This window comes from Sinohyriopsis cumingii, chromosome 17 (assembly GCF_028554795.1).
Source record: "Sinohyriopsis cumingii isolate HCF-2022 chromosome 17, ASM2855479v2, whole genome shotgun sequence".
Lineage (NCBI taxonomy): Eukaryota > Metazoa > Mollusca > Bivalvia > Unionida > Unionidae > Sinohyriopsis > Sinohyriopsis cumingii.
The window spans coordinates 5,455,933-5,471,571 of NC_142977.1; the positions used below are offsets into that span (position 1 = coordinate 5,455,933).

A 15,639-nucleotide genomic window follows, 5' to 3' on the forward strand; every position below is an offset into this window, starting at 1 on the left:
AGCATGATATCCTATACCATATACCGTATACCCCATGATATTCTATACAATATACCCTATACCCCATGATATTCTATATCATATACCCTATTCCCCATGGTATTATATATCATATACCCGATACAGCATGATATCCGATACCATATACCATATACCCCATGATATTCTATACCGTATGTCATATACCCCATGATATTCTATACAATATACCCTATACCCCATGTTATTCTATACAATATATCCTATACCCCATGATATTCTATACCATATACCCGATACAGCATGATATCCGATACCGTATACCATATACCCCATGACATTATATACAATATACCATAAGCTCCATGAAATTATATACAATATACCATAAACTCCATGACATTCTATACAATATACCATAAACTCCATGCTATTCTATAGAATATATCCTATACCCCATAATATTCTATACCATATACCCGATACAGCATGATATCCGATACAATATACCATATACCCCATGACATTATATACAATATACTGTAAATTTTGTTCTTGAAACATTTTACTTTAACGTATCAAAATAAAATGACATAAGGAAAATATACGTAAGTAACAATGAAATGAATATCAACGCACTAACCAAATGTTTTGACTATCCCATCATAAGAAGTTAATGTGTTAAGTGATATCACTCACTAATTAAATTATGTATTCTAAATAAATTACCTGTCATATACATGATTGTGCAATTATGCTTATACAAGGTTTTTTTTTCTATAAACTATAGACATATGATAAAAAAACCAACTGATATATCGAAATAGAGAGTGGTTTTATCTCTTCATTGTTTAAGTGACTTCTTTCAGTAAAACACTATTCGAACAAGGAAGTCACAGTGCCGTTTATCTCTCTGCCCTGAACGGCGGAGGTACAATATCACAGGTAAGGTTGAATTATACAATCTAAACGTGCGGTGATCAAGATGTACACACATTAGGAGGGGTGGGTGGGCTGGCATTGATGACATAATTTAATATGAAAATGTATTGACCAGCGTTCACACATTCTAAATTCTATTCTAGGTTCCTATAACTGAGACTAGTTTTCTTCTAGATATGTACGTAAATATAATTCAAAGTTACATGTGATATTTCTTTGATTCGCCTCGAAAATTATTTTTTGCTTTCTATTTCTTCATTTCTAACTTTTAAAGTCGCTTATTTTTTTACTCTTAGGGAATTTGGGCTGGGGTGGGATTTTGTCCATTAACACCCTACTATTTCACATAAATGAAATTGGGTATTCTTTGCACATAGCAAAAAAAAAAAGACAAAACAAATCCACATAAATTGCTCCATGGCGGTAGACTGGGACGCACTATTTGTATTATATTCCTTTTATATTTTCTGTTTTAATAGGATTCATTGATCAATCTAATAATGTGATTTTGGAACCCGCCATGGCCTCAAGAGATAAAGGGTAAGTCTCTCTCTAGTTTATAAGCATTAAATTAGAACAACTCAACTATCCGAAATAAGTCATATCAGCACGAACCTTTATTTTATTAAGGAATTTCGTATTTCCCTTGTTATTGCAAACGCATCAATGATGGGACCAAGATTTCTTGCACCAAGATTTCATTTCAAGACATCTATTTTGAGAGACTGGAGAGGTTTCAGAGTAGTTACAACCATATTACATCACAGGGTCAGTTAAGTTTGCCTCGTTTAAATTGCATCACGGGAGGCTTAACTTGGTAATTTAAAAGGTTAATTTGATTGGTTTGTAATGAGTTATACAATATTTCTTTATAAAAGTGTAGACATCATTATATATAATTAATTGTTCGGTTTTTCTATAAGAATCAATTCTGTTGTAATTTCACGTAGAACTTTCGGTTAACGAAACGTTTTCAAAAATACACCAAGAGTAAGAAATGTACATTGATATAACGGTATCACAAGAGGTTGCTTAGCGCCGTTAAGACTATTGGGCAACTATTATTGCAATAATCAAGCTCGTTATACATTTTCTTCATTTCCTACATTTGTTTAATGAATATACGTTCTGATGCACCAGGACCGAATTGGTAAAATTAGGCGCTAACCTGGATGCACGTCAACACATCAGTATAGCTTACGTTGCGTCTTCCAAAAATCGTGAATGAAGCAACTGGAACTGTAATGCATATGGCCCAAATGAAACCAGCAATTCATGTAGGACTGCTACGTCAACCTACAAAACTCCAAGAGTCTGTACTAAATAAGAATTTATTTTCATGGTTGGACTTTAATACTGCTTTGTATTAATGCAAGAAACATTCTTTACTACTTATCAAAAAATACTAATCTTTCTTTCTATAAGTAGCTACAGTCGACTGACCCAATTAACGTAGCTATGTATAGAAGAGATGACAAGACATTGACCGATTTAATAAGTTTATTTTCTATCTATAGCGAAACTGTAGCATTAAAACCCAAGCAAATATCTACTTTTCTGAAAACAAGGTTTCTAAATTTCATATTTCAGACGGGTTACATTGAAATCCAGTAAATATTTATTGTACTGAATGCAACGTTTTCTTTTTTCTTCTTCTCATATTTCAGACCGGTTGCATTGAAACCAAAATAAATATCTATTATATTGAATACAAGGTCTCTTTATTTCATATTTCAGACCGGAAAAATGTCAATGTCCTCTGTAAGTATATTAAATATTTTTCGTGTAGACAAACAATGAATCAGATTCTATGTGGTACGGTTACTATGGTTACGTTTTAATTCTGACCATATAAGCTGTGTGTAAATGCGTCAACGTACCTGCCACCAAACTAAATGGGCAATGTGTGTAAGTGCGTCAACGTGCCTGCCATCAAATTAATGGACAATGTGTGGAACGTCAATGTACCTACCATCAAATTAATGGACAATGTGTGGAACGTGAATGTACCTACAATCATATTAATGGGCAATGTGTGTAAGGGCGTGAACGTGCCTGCCATCAAACTAAATGGGCAATGTGTGTAAGTGCGCCAAAGTGCCTGCCATCAGACTAAATTGGCAATGTTTGTAAGTGCGTCAAAGTGTCTGCCATCAGACTAAATGGGCAATGTGTGTAAGTGCGTCAACGTGCCTGCCATTAAATGAATGGACAATATGTAGAACGTCAATGTACCTACCATCAAATTAATGGGCAATGTATGTAAGTGCGTGAACGTGCCTGCCATCAAAATAAATGGGCAATATGTGTAAGTGCGCCAAAGTGCCTGCCATCAGATCAATTGACAATGTGTAGAACGTCAATGTACCTACCATCAAATTAATGGGCAATGTGTGTAAGTGCGTGAACGTGCCTGCTATCAAACTAAATGGGCAGTGTGTGTAAGTGCGCCAAAGTGCCTGCCATCAGATCAATTGACAATGTGTGGAACGTCAATGTACCAATCCATCAAATTAATGGGCAATGTGTGTAAGGGCGTGAACGTGCCTGCTAGCAAATAAATAGGCAATGTATGTAAGTGCGTCAAAGTGTCTGCCATCAGACTAAATTGGCAAAGTGTGTAAGTGCGTCAAAGTGTCTGCCATCAGACTAAATAGGCAATGTGTGTAAGTGCGTCAACGTGCCTGCCATTAAATGAATGGACAATATGTAGAACGTCAATGTACCTACCATCAAATTAATGGGCAATGTATGTAAGTGCGTGAACGTGCCTGCCATCAAAATAAATGGGCAATGTGTGTAAGTGCGCCAAAGTGCCTGCCATCAGATCAATTGACAATGTGTGGAACGTCAATGTACCAATCCATCAAATTAATGGGCAATGTGTGTAAGTGCGTGAACGTGCCTGCCATCAAACTAAATGGGCAATGTGTGTAAGTGCGTCAAAGTGTCTGCCATCAGACTAAATTGGCAATGTTTGTAAGTGCGTCAAAGTGTCTGCCATCAGACTAAATTGGCAATGTTTGTAAGTGCGTCAAAGTGTCTGCCATTAGACTAAATGGGCAATGTGTGTAAGTGCGTCAAAGTGTCTGTCATCAGACTAAATGGGCAATGTGTGTAAGTGCGTCAACGTGCCTGCCATTAAATGAATGGACAATGTGTAGAACGTCAATGTACCTACCATCAAATTAATGGGCAATGTGTGTAAGTGCGTAAACGTGCCTGCCATCAAATTAATGGGCAATACGTGGAAGTGCGTGAACGTGCCTGCCATTAAACAAATGGGCAATTTTGCTTTAGACAGGAGTACTTGTGTACTAAACGTTCATGATTTATCGAATGAAATTGACAAAAATGTTTAAAATTTAGGTCTAGACTTAAGCACGAATATAAAATGATTACTAATTAATAGAATATATTCATAAACTGATTACCAATTAATGGTAGGTCTAGATTTAAGCACGAATATACTCATAAACATATTACCAATTAATGGAATATACTCATAAACATATTACCAATTAATGGAATATACTCATAAACATATTACCAATTAATGGAATATACCCATAAACATATTACCAATTAATGGAATATACTCATAAACTGATTACCAATTAATGGAATATACTCATAAACATATTACCAATTAATGGAATATACTCATAAACTGATTACAAATTAATGGAATATACTCATAAACTGATTACCAATTAATGGAATATACACATAAACTGATTACCAATTAATGGAATATTCTCATAAACTGATTACCAATTAATGGAATATACTCATAAACTGGTTACCAATTAATGGAAGATACACATAAACTGATTATCAATTAATGGAATATTCTCATAAACTGATTACCAATTAATGGAATATACTCATAAACTGATTACCAATTAATGGAATATACTCATAAAGTGATAACGAAATAATGGTAGGTTTTGCAAAACCAATTCATGTGACAATAATAACATTAAAAATTCAATCGTGACAGAAAACAGTCGTATTAACAAAATTAACATTTAGCTTCATAAAAATATTTGAAGTTAAAAAACTCATTTTACAATTTACGCTAAAATAATTGCATTCTATATTAATACAAAAAGATGTCTCTGCAATCTAATTCGGGTAAGGTGTAAATTTATTCAATCAAAGGGTTCGTTCTTATAATAAAATGACTGTGCCATATATAGGCGGCTAAGTTCAGCCAATATTATTACTTGAGTCGTCGCAACTCGGATACATACAGTGCACATTTATTCAATACACAAAGACATGTGTTGGTTTATATGAAGTAGAATGAGCCATGAGTTTTATTTTTGCATGGTAATTGACAATTCTAGATGTGTGAAGTAGACTTATTACGTGAAAACCAGTCATCCAGGGGATAATCACATTGAAATGTTTATGGAATGCAAACAGGTGGCTCATATAGCAATAATATCCTTTGAAATAGAATTAGTTCGGTGACACAGCAAACCTCCGTGTTCAGCTTGAAATATTGATTATGCTCCAATATTCAATTAATTTCAATTCTTTAAGTAATTTTATACCTAGAGGCTCTTCGCTGTCAAATTTGAATCAGACTTAACTATCATCCGATAAAATGACTCAATTCCAGACTTCAGCCAAAGCCCAGGCCAATGTATTTTAGTAATATAATCCATGCCGGATGACCTAATTGCTATAAACACCATCTATGTACGACCCATGCTTGATTGCTAAGATATATCCAATACGTAGTATAACTGTAAGTTATTGAAACGAATCAATTTTGCCCCTAGAATCTTAAATGGGTTCTGCGTCCTCAGACAGATGTAGCGCAAAGAATTTAATACATTTAAAGTGACGTAGCCATCAAAGTGTGTTTGTTTCCTAGCCAGAGCAACGCAATTGCACATCAGGAATTTGTAAAATGTTTTCCAAAATTTACCACATCGTTGTCACGGTAATTGAAAACATTAGATTTTGTCATGTAAATTTGTCTGATCATACGAACAAGGTAGTTTACTGTGCCGTTGTATGTATTTATTAATTCTTATTTTATTATTTTTGTTTGACCTCTGACGTTCATAATAAACGAAAGGTCATATAGAGTGGTATTAATATGAAAAACAACCGACATAAAAATCAGAACAAGTCTATTTATATTTATTCCGAACAGTTTCCTGAATTGACTATACGACACTCATAGACTCCATAATAAATGCTTTCACTATTTGGTATATTTCCGGGTCACACAAATCTGTCTTATTCTTCCTGACTCTGTCATAGAAATCTACATGTCTCATTCTTAATGACTGTGTCATAGAAATATACCTGTCTCATTCTCCCTGTGTCATAGAAATCTACCTGTCTCATTCTTCAAGAATGTGTCATAGAAATCTACCTGTCTCATTCTTCAAGAATGTGTCATAGAAATCTACCTGTCTCATTCTTCAAGAATGTGTCATAGAAGTATACCTGTCTCAATCCTCCTGTGTCATATATATCTGCCTGCTTCACTTTTCAAGACAGCCATATAAATCTATCCGTTTCATTCCTCTATACTGTGTCATCTACCCGTCCCATTCCTCCAGACTGTCATATAAATCTACCTGTCTCATTCCTCCTATGTCATAAAAATATACGTGGCTCAAACTGTATTATAGAAATCTACCCTTATTATCCCTCCTGACAGTATCATATAAATCTATCTGTCTCATTCCTCCTAACTATGTCATGGAAGTCTGCCCGTCTCATTCTTACTGACTGTGTCATAGAAATATATCGGCCTCATTCCTTCTGACTTTATCAAAGAAATATACCTGTCTCATTCATACTGAATGTGTGTTAAAAAGATATCCATCTAATTCTTCCTGTCTTTATCATATGATTATACCTGTCTTATTAACTTACTGGCTATGTGGAAATTTTTTCCATCTATGTTTTGGACAAAACTTAGCCACCTTCACGTAAATCGAAAGTTATGATTTCAGCCTCCGTTATTTATATCCGATACTTACAGTTCGTCGACCTACGCTGTTGGTATCAACCACAGCAATATTTTTTGAATGACCGTTTGATTAGTCAACGAAAACGCCGAATTTAAATTTCTATTTAAGTGATTCCATTTTTCTCAGTTTTATAGAAGAAATCTGAGGTGTATCTGTGTGTTTCGTGAAAACGCCGAATAGTGTGTAAAACGGAGATTTTTATTAGATAACTGTAGAATATTTAGATGCTATTATACACTTGTGTCATCTCGACATATCTTTCATCAATTCGACTGTTGCAAATCCTTAGAGGGAATACTGACTTTGCACCAGAGTATTTGATTCAATTCTGTGTCCAATTTCTCTCTCGTGGTCACAAACGAATAAAATGTTCGATCAAACATGCAAGTACTCTTGATTGATTAACTAATTGGCGTTTAAAGTTATGATTGCACGTGAAAGGATATTTAGTGTCGAAGCAAGGGGAGGATCGAGCTATGAAACACACCACGGCAGTCATGCCTTGCCCAGAAACACGTCACAGTGGTCATTCTTGTCCAAAAACACACCAGGTGGTCATGTCTTGACAGAAACACACCAAGGTGGTCATGCCTTGCCAGGAACACGCCACGATGGTTATGCCTTGCCCAGAAACACTCCACGGTAGCCATTCCTTGACCAGAAACACACCACCGTGGTCATGCTTCTTCCTGAAAAACACCTCGGTGGTCGTGTCTTACCCAGAAACACACCACGGCTGTCATGGGTCGCCCAGAAACACTTCATGGTAATCATTCCCTGCCCGGAAACACACCACAGCAGTCGACCCAGGCTGGTATGAGCAGGTTACAAATTCACAACCACAAGACTTTTAATCAAAGATACTAAGCACGGAGCAACTGCAGTTTGTCTTGGATCTCTCAAGATCGTTAAAAAACGTGTTACGTACTACAACTTCACGATTCTAATGAAACTATCAGATAAAACTTCAAAGCAGACGAGTCGTGTATACCTGCAACTTTACTAAGTTGCACATCGGCATAAAATCACTTTGCTAATGAAATACAATATTTACTAACTCTGTTTCTTAAGCTTACCTTCATCATTATTATTTTTATTTCATATGTGGAGGACAAATGCCTCCAAAGAACAACGTTGTGGTACTCTGGTTCAGTATAGCCTACTTCAATCATGTGATACTCTGGTTCACTATAGTTTCCTTCAGTCATGTAGTACTCTGCTTAACTATAGTCTGTTTCAATCATGTGGTACCCTGGTCCACTGTAGTCTGTTTCAATCATGTGGTACCCTGGTCCACTATAGTCTGTTTTAATCATGTGGTACACTGGTCAACTAAAGTCTACTTTAATCATATGGTACTCTGGTTCTCTGTAGTCTACTTGATGCACGTGATATCCTGTACCACTATAATCTGCTTCAATCATGTGATACTCTGGATCATCACAGACTGCTTCACTCATTCGTTATAGTCTGCTTCAGTCACGTGGTACCATGATAAAGTAATGTCTGCTTCGATCACTTTGTACCCTTGTTTACTATAGCCTGCTTCAATCATGCGTACCTTGGTTAACTATATCCTGTTTCAGTCATTGGCTACGCTGATTCAATATACTGTTTCAGTAATGTGGTACCCTGGATCGCTATAGTCTGCTTCAGTCATGTGGTATCTGAATCACTACAGTCTAAAGTAATCATGTGGTTCCCTGGATCACTATAGTCTGCCTCAATCATGTGATATCTGAATCACTAGAGTCTAAATTAAGTATGTGGTACCCTGGATCGCTATAGTCTGCCTCAGTCATGTGATATCTGAATCACTAGAGTCTAAAGTAAGTATGTGGTGCCCTGGATCACTATAGTCTGCCTCAATCATGTAATATCTGAATCACCACAGTCTAAAGTAACTATGTGGTTCCCTGGATCACTATAGTCTGCCTCAATCATGTGATATCTGAATCACTAGAGTCTAAAGTAAGTATGTGGATCCCTGGATCGCTATAGTCTGTTTCAATCATCTGGTACACTGGTTCGCTATATTCTGCTTATCAAGGAATTTAAAGCGGGATTCGGGATGGAATGGAGGAGGACGCTTGGACAAATATTGCTTTTGGATAACGTTATTAGTAAATTGTTTATTGTAATTAGTAATATTTTTTGGTAAAATTAAGTCATGTGAATATTTCAAGAGAGAAAGTTGCGATTCATTTCCATTTCATTCGAATAAGGCGAAGTGGAAATTTCTCACATGTCTTAATTTCAATTATATTGTAATGATGAAGTAGAGCGGTTGCTAGCCACAGTTGCCATTGTGTTATTTTGTATTTATTTTAAATTCAAAACTATATTATATTTAGAATTATGAACGACACTCAGACTTCGGTCAATAATGATATATGCAAAACATTATATATAATGAAAACAAAAATCTCGCACAATTATGCAACTTTTTTCTCGGCCCCAATATCCTTGTAAAAGCTGGACTTGTTTGCTCAGAACGAACGGAACAATGGGAAAGTTTCAATTCATGTAAAAATCAACCCTGTGTATTTATTATTATTACTAATGAAGTTTACATATTATTTTTAAATGCATTCTTATGCATATCTCCTTCATAGATATTTACATATTTTGATTTAGTTTGCAGTAATAATCTTTAAAATACATGACCTTGCATTGAATCTCGTCTTTATCTTGTAGCTGTCCACGTTGTTGCCAGCAGTTGTGAGTACAATCTGTTTTCACTAATTTGTTTTAAGTCCTAAATGGCTACCTTTTCTACAGGTGCAAAATGGGTTTTCAGCAACTTTTCTTTTAAAATTATAAATCGACCAATTTAACTTCTGGCGTTGAACATTACTGACAAAAATGAAATATTTATTTTACTGACTTTGTAATTAAATATCAGATCCGTGTTTTGTCCAGCTGAGCCTATAGTTAGAGAAAATTCTTCAAAGCACATTAAAATTCCTTCTATCGAATTCGGATGGAAATGCACGAGTTTGCACGAATTGTTATCGAATGAATGAAGAACAAGCATATACTTTTTGTTAAACCATGACTGATCATAAAATGAAAACGTTATCAAAAGTACGGAACACAGCTAAGAATGTCACAGCGTACAATAGTTAAATTAGAAGTACAAACACGGGCATACCATTCTATTGTTAATTAGAAGTACAAACACGGGCATACCATTCTATTGTTAATTAGAAGTACGAACACGGGCATGCCATTCTATTGTTAATTAGAAGTCCGAACACGGGCATACCATTCTATTGTTAATTAGAAGTCCGAACACGGGCATACCATTCTATTGTTAATTAGAAGTCCGAACACGGGCATACCATTCTATTGTTAATTAGAAGTCCGAACACGGGCATACCATTATATTGTTAATTAGAAGTACGAACACGGGCATACCATTCTATTGTTAATTAGAAGTACAAACACAGGCATACAGTTTTATAGTTAATTACAAGTACAAACACGGGCATGCCATTCTAGAGTTAATTAGAATTACAAACACGGTCATACCATTCTACAGTTAATTAGAAGCACAAACACGGGCATACCATTCTACAATTAATTAAAAGTACAAACACGGGCATGCCATTCTAGAGTTAATTAGAAGTACAAACACGGGCATACCATTCTAGTTAATTAGAAGTACAAACATGGGCATACCATTCTAGTTAATTAGAAGTACAAACACGGATATGATTCTATAGTTAATTAGAAGTACAAACACGGGTATATCATTATATAGTTAATTAGTAGTACAAACATGGGCATACGATTCTATAGTTGAATTAGACGTTCAAACATTGGCATACCATTCAAGAGTTAATTAAAAGTACAAACACGGGAATACCATTGTATAGTTAATAGGAAATACAAACACGGGCATACTATTCTAGAGTTAATTAAAAGTACTAACACGGGCATACCATTCTAGAGATAATTAATAGTACAAAAACGGGCATACCATTTTAGAGTTAATTAAAGTGCAAACACGGGCATACCATTCTAGAGTTAATTAAAAGTGCAAACAAGGGCATGCTATTCTAGAGTTAATTAGAAGTACAAACACGGGCATACCATTCTAGTTAATTAGAAGTACAAACATGGGCAGACCATTCTAGTTAATTAGAAGTACAAACACGGATATGATTCTATAGTTAATTAGAAGTACAAACACGGGTATATCATTATATAGTTAATTAGTAGTACAAACATGAGCATACCATTCTATAGTTGAATTAGACGTTCAAACATTGGCATACCATTCAAGAGTTAATTAAAAGTACAAACACGGGAATACCATTGTATAGTTAATAGGAAATACAAACACGGGCATACTATTCTAGAGTTAATTAAAAGTACTAACACGGGCATACCATTCTAGAGATAATTAATAGTACAAAAACGGGCATACCATTTTAGAGTTAATTAAAGTGCAAACACGGGCATACCATTCTAGAGTTAATTAAAAGTGCAAACAAGGGCATGCTATTCTAGAGTTAATTAGAAGTACAAACACGGGCATGCCATTCTAGAGTTAATTAGAAGTACAAACACGGGCATATCATTTTAGAGTTAATTAGAAGTACAAACACGGGCATGCCATTCCAAAGTTAATTAGAAGTACAAACACGGGCATGCCATTCTAGAGTTAATTAGAAGTACAAACATGGGCCGAATTAAATCAAATGTTTTTACCTACAGGAAACAGAGATATAGCCCGGTCTATCAGTAATGTTAAGATCTGCATTGGCTTTAACAAATTTCCGTGAGCGCTGGTAAAAAAAAGAATAAATTTATACGCATGTTAACAATATAAACATGTACATAAGTTTCTGTCTAACTGTACAAATAATGCGCTTGAAATAACGATAACATCAAAATATGATCGTTTTATCTGTTTCTGCTGTTTGCGTCATAAGTTGACTATAGCATCTGTAAAGACTCGCACATCACAGGTATGAATAATAGATAATTGTATCAAGACTCGGTGTGTGTGATTAAACCGCATGATTGTATTTCATGGCGTTGTCTTAAGAGTCTTGTTACTAATTTTGTAATCTCATTAAAATAATCTGTTCTAATTTTAGCTGTCAATCTGATTTCATTTAAAAACAGATTCATTAATTATTATATGCATGCGTGCATGTATGTTTGTGTACGTATGTAGCCCAGTTCGGTAAGTGTGTCTTGAAATTACTTCCCTTTACATGCTTTCCGCCGCCAAAGATAATAATAGTACGATCCACAACTTCCGGGGAGCAATTCACAACAATGGCTACTGTACCAAGTTAAGCGAAAAAAGAAGCATTACTGTTTCTTTTGTTCAAACTTCCTCGATAGTTGTCTCTGACAGGAAATATGTAAATTAAAGAATTTCAGAAAGATAAGGTACTTTGCAAGTGAATTTTGAAAGGCTAATTTTATATTGTAGAAAGTCCACCATGCTAAAAAGTTAATATAGTATACATAAAAAATAATGTTAAGGACGGAAAAATCAACAAACGGAACGTTTTATGAGCGCAAAATAGTAGGACTGCTCATTGAATTTGACAATGCATACTCACCCCAAAAAAAACATAGTCGCAGCAGATAATTTAAATACGACTAAAACTAAAAATTATTTCTTAATTTACTTTACAGTTATTGAATTATAGAGATTTAAAACTTGTGTGTTGCTATTGCGAATGCATGTATTTTTTCTACAACAGAATACTTGAACTGCGTACTTTATCTTATACATGAATAACGCATATTAAATTGTTGCTTTGGGTACATTTAGGAAAACAAAAATCAAGAAGGGGAACAAAGGTCCCATTGCTTCTTGTAGGTTCTCCATTACGCGGATTCCAAAGTTACGCTCAGGATCCTTTGACCCCCAGGAAGAAAAATGGCACAGTCTCAACAATGTAGAATGAAATGTATATAAATTGCTTCTATAGCAACCTACATTACAGATAACTGCAATAGTTTGTGATCACTGACTAGTTTATGCTTAAAGAAATAAAGACAATATAATGAGTTGTGTGGCCTTTAAATTGTGGTGTTTACCTCACAAATACTTATCTTCTATTGTCGGAGTGTGGTCTTTTTGCAGAGAGTTGTCATAATTAATAAATAATGAAGGCTGTAGTTTTGCCTCAAGAAATATAGCTCCATTCGCATAGAGAGTATAAATTACAGACAGCTTTCATGATGAGATAGTAACGAAGTCTCTCAGAAGAATCTGCATTTCTTGGACTAGATACTAAATATTTTGCCCTTTATGGCATGTTTAGAAATGTTGTAATACAAATTATCGTATCATGTCACTCTAAGTGCTTTGTTGCCCTTGTGTCTGAAATGCTCAACATTAGTCATATCAGGGTTTTTAATATTCAATATGGAGAGATTTCTGTGTTATTTTATTACGGTGAGTTTCATGACTTGAGTCGAAGGTCGTGAAAATTTAACATCCTCAAAATAAGACATTACAACGACGTATCACCAAGTGCCAGGATTGTTAAGAGTAAATATGCAGTTCGTTCCAGAATAGTACATTCATGAAATATATCTACGCGGGCATTTTCCCAAATGCGTTGTAAGGTTCAGTTTTTATGTTTTTGCATTTGACGAAAATTCATTGTGGTAGCAAAGTCAATGTTGTGAAATCCGATGTTACCATAAAATCTTTAACAGTATTTTGCATTTCTATATCTGTGATGAGAAAACCGTTCATAAATACTTCAACATCAACCCAAATGAAGGCAAGGATTAGACAACTTGTCACAATTTTAAAAAGTTATTGCCTTCGACCAAGCAGTTATAAGATTTCAGCACACTTACACCACATGGTAATTGAAATAATTTTCAGGTACTTTACCGATTCATCTACCTTAAACGTCTTTACAATTAGATAAATAATTAAAGAAGTTTTTATTAGTAATTAGGTTGTTAGAAGAAAAAAAAGCTTTTATTAGTAGTTACGTTGTCAGAAAAAAGTTTTCATCCAGTGTCCTAGCAACCAGGAATGTTAAGACCGTTGAACAAACGTCCATTTCACTGCTTATTTAAGTATGTGTGATAAAAAAATATAAATTTTAACAACGTTCTTTTATGTTAATATCATGATAGCGAGCATACCGGTATAAACCTTCATGTCAGATTTGAGTCAAGAGTTGCTATGCTCCCCGGAAGTGGCTGGTGTACGGGCGTTGCAAGAATGATAACTCGGAAGCTATTCTTTAAGGGAGGTAAATCATGATGTCGAACTGGGCCAATACATATGTCTACGAGTGTATGTACTTTATGCAAGATTATCTTTTCTATGCCAGATATCTTAACATATGAAAACAGAAGCATTATTATTATTATTATTATTATTATTATTATTACAAAGCTTTTGCGGAGTATATTGTGGAATCCTCTGTCCGTGAGTCTGCCAGCAACTTTATTAAACCATCTGAAGAAAGCTGACCAAGTAAATATGATGCTCGTGTGATTATGTGGGGAAGGGGTATCTTTTCTGGACACATGGGACGCCTAGAAGGTGTCCAATATACACAAATTAAAGTCACGGTGACACTGTTGTTATTTGGACAAAACTTTAATCATTCAGTCATGCAAAGAAGACACATAACATATTTAACGTATTTAGAGTTAAGTCCCCATGGCCAGTGTCGAGGGAATGGGGATACACAAAAAGCGTGAGGATATAAGAGTTGTTCAAAGGGATTATTATTATTATTACACTCATGACCAATACTTTGGGCGTCTTTTTGGGCGTCTTTTTTACATGGTAAAACTGCGTTAGTTATTCACTGCTTGTACTTCAAAATAGCCTTTAGAGATGACTATTTATCTATGACATTTGTGGACATTTTCTTACTCATTAATACAATACTTTTACTCATGCAGTTTGTCAGTTTTGCAAAGATTTTATGTGTAACATTTGTTATCGGTTAAATCTAATCACTGTTCTTTCATTTTCTCAATTGTTACAAGCAATTCATGTAGATCGGCATCGTACCCATACAAATTTTTATTTTTGCGTTTACTTCACTTAGTTTTGTGTTTAGTATTTTTTATGTCAAAGAAACAGTATACCTGTATGTGTGTTGAAAAATAGAAAGGTAGATAGAAAAACTGGGCAAGAAGTAGGAAAACAACAAATGACGGAAAAACGGACATAGTCATGTAAAAGGATAGATAGATAGATAGATAGATAGATAGATAGATAGATGGGCAAGAAGTAGGAAAACAACAAATGACGGAAAAACGGACATAGTCATGTAAAAGGATAGATAGATAGATAGATAGATAGATAGATAGATAGATAGATAGATAGATAGATAGAGAGCGATTTATCCAGTGAATTTATCAATGGATGAATACACAAAACTAATAGCAATATATATATATATATATATATATATATATATATATATATATATATATATATATATATATATATATATATATATATATATGTCATTACAGATGCACACCCAGTCAATCGAAAAAGTAAGTATACATCTGTCTGCCATCTAAAGTACACACCTGTCTGCTATCTATAGTTAAACACCTGTCTGCCATCTATAGTTAAAGATGCACACGCAGCAAATCAAAAAGGTAAATATGCATCTGTCTGGCATCTGTAGTTACAGATGATCACCAAACCAATCGAATAGGTAAGTACACGTCTGTCTGGGAT

At 34.7% G+C, this 15,639-nt stretch overlaps 1 protein-coding gene across 1 annotated transcript in view; it reads left to right on the forward strand.

Annotated features, from left to right (window-relative positions):
- Positions 1-856: 856 nt before the first annotated feature.
- LOC149777682 (uncharacterized) overlaps positions 857-15,639 on the forward strand; it is an 83,570-nt gene continuing 68,787 nt past the window's right edge. Inside the window, exons 1-5 of the mRNA XM_089938236.1 lie at positions 857-924; positions 1,401-1,461; positions 2,659-2,682; positions 9,624-9,647; positions 15,426-15,449. Of these exons, the coding sequence (XP_089794362.1) occupies positions 1,442-1,461; positions 2,659-2,682; positions 9,624-9,647; positions 15,426-15,449 (92 nt within the window). The 5' untranslated portion in view covers positions 857-924; positions 1,401-1,441. The remainder of the gene's footprint in view (positions 925-1,400; positions 1,462-2,658; positions 2,683-9,623; positions 9,648-15,425; positions 15,450-15,639) is intronic.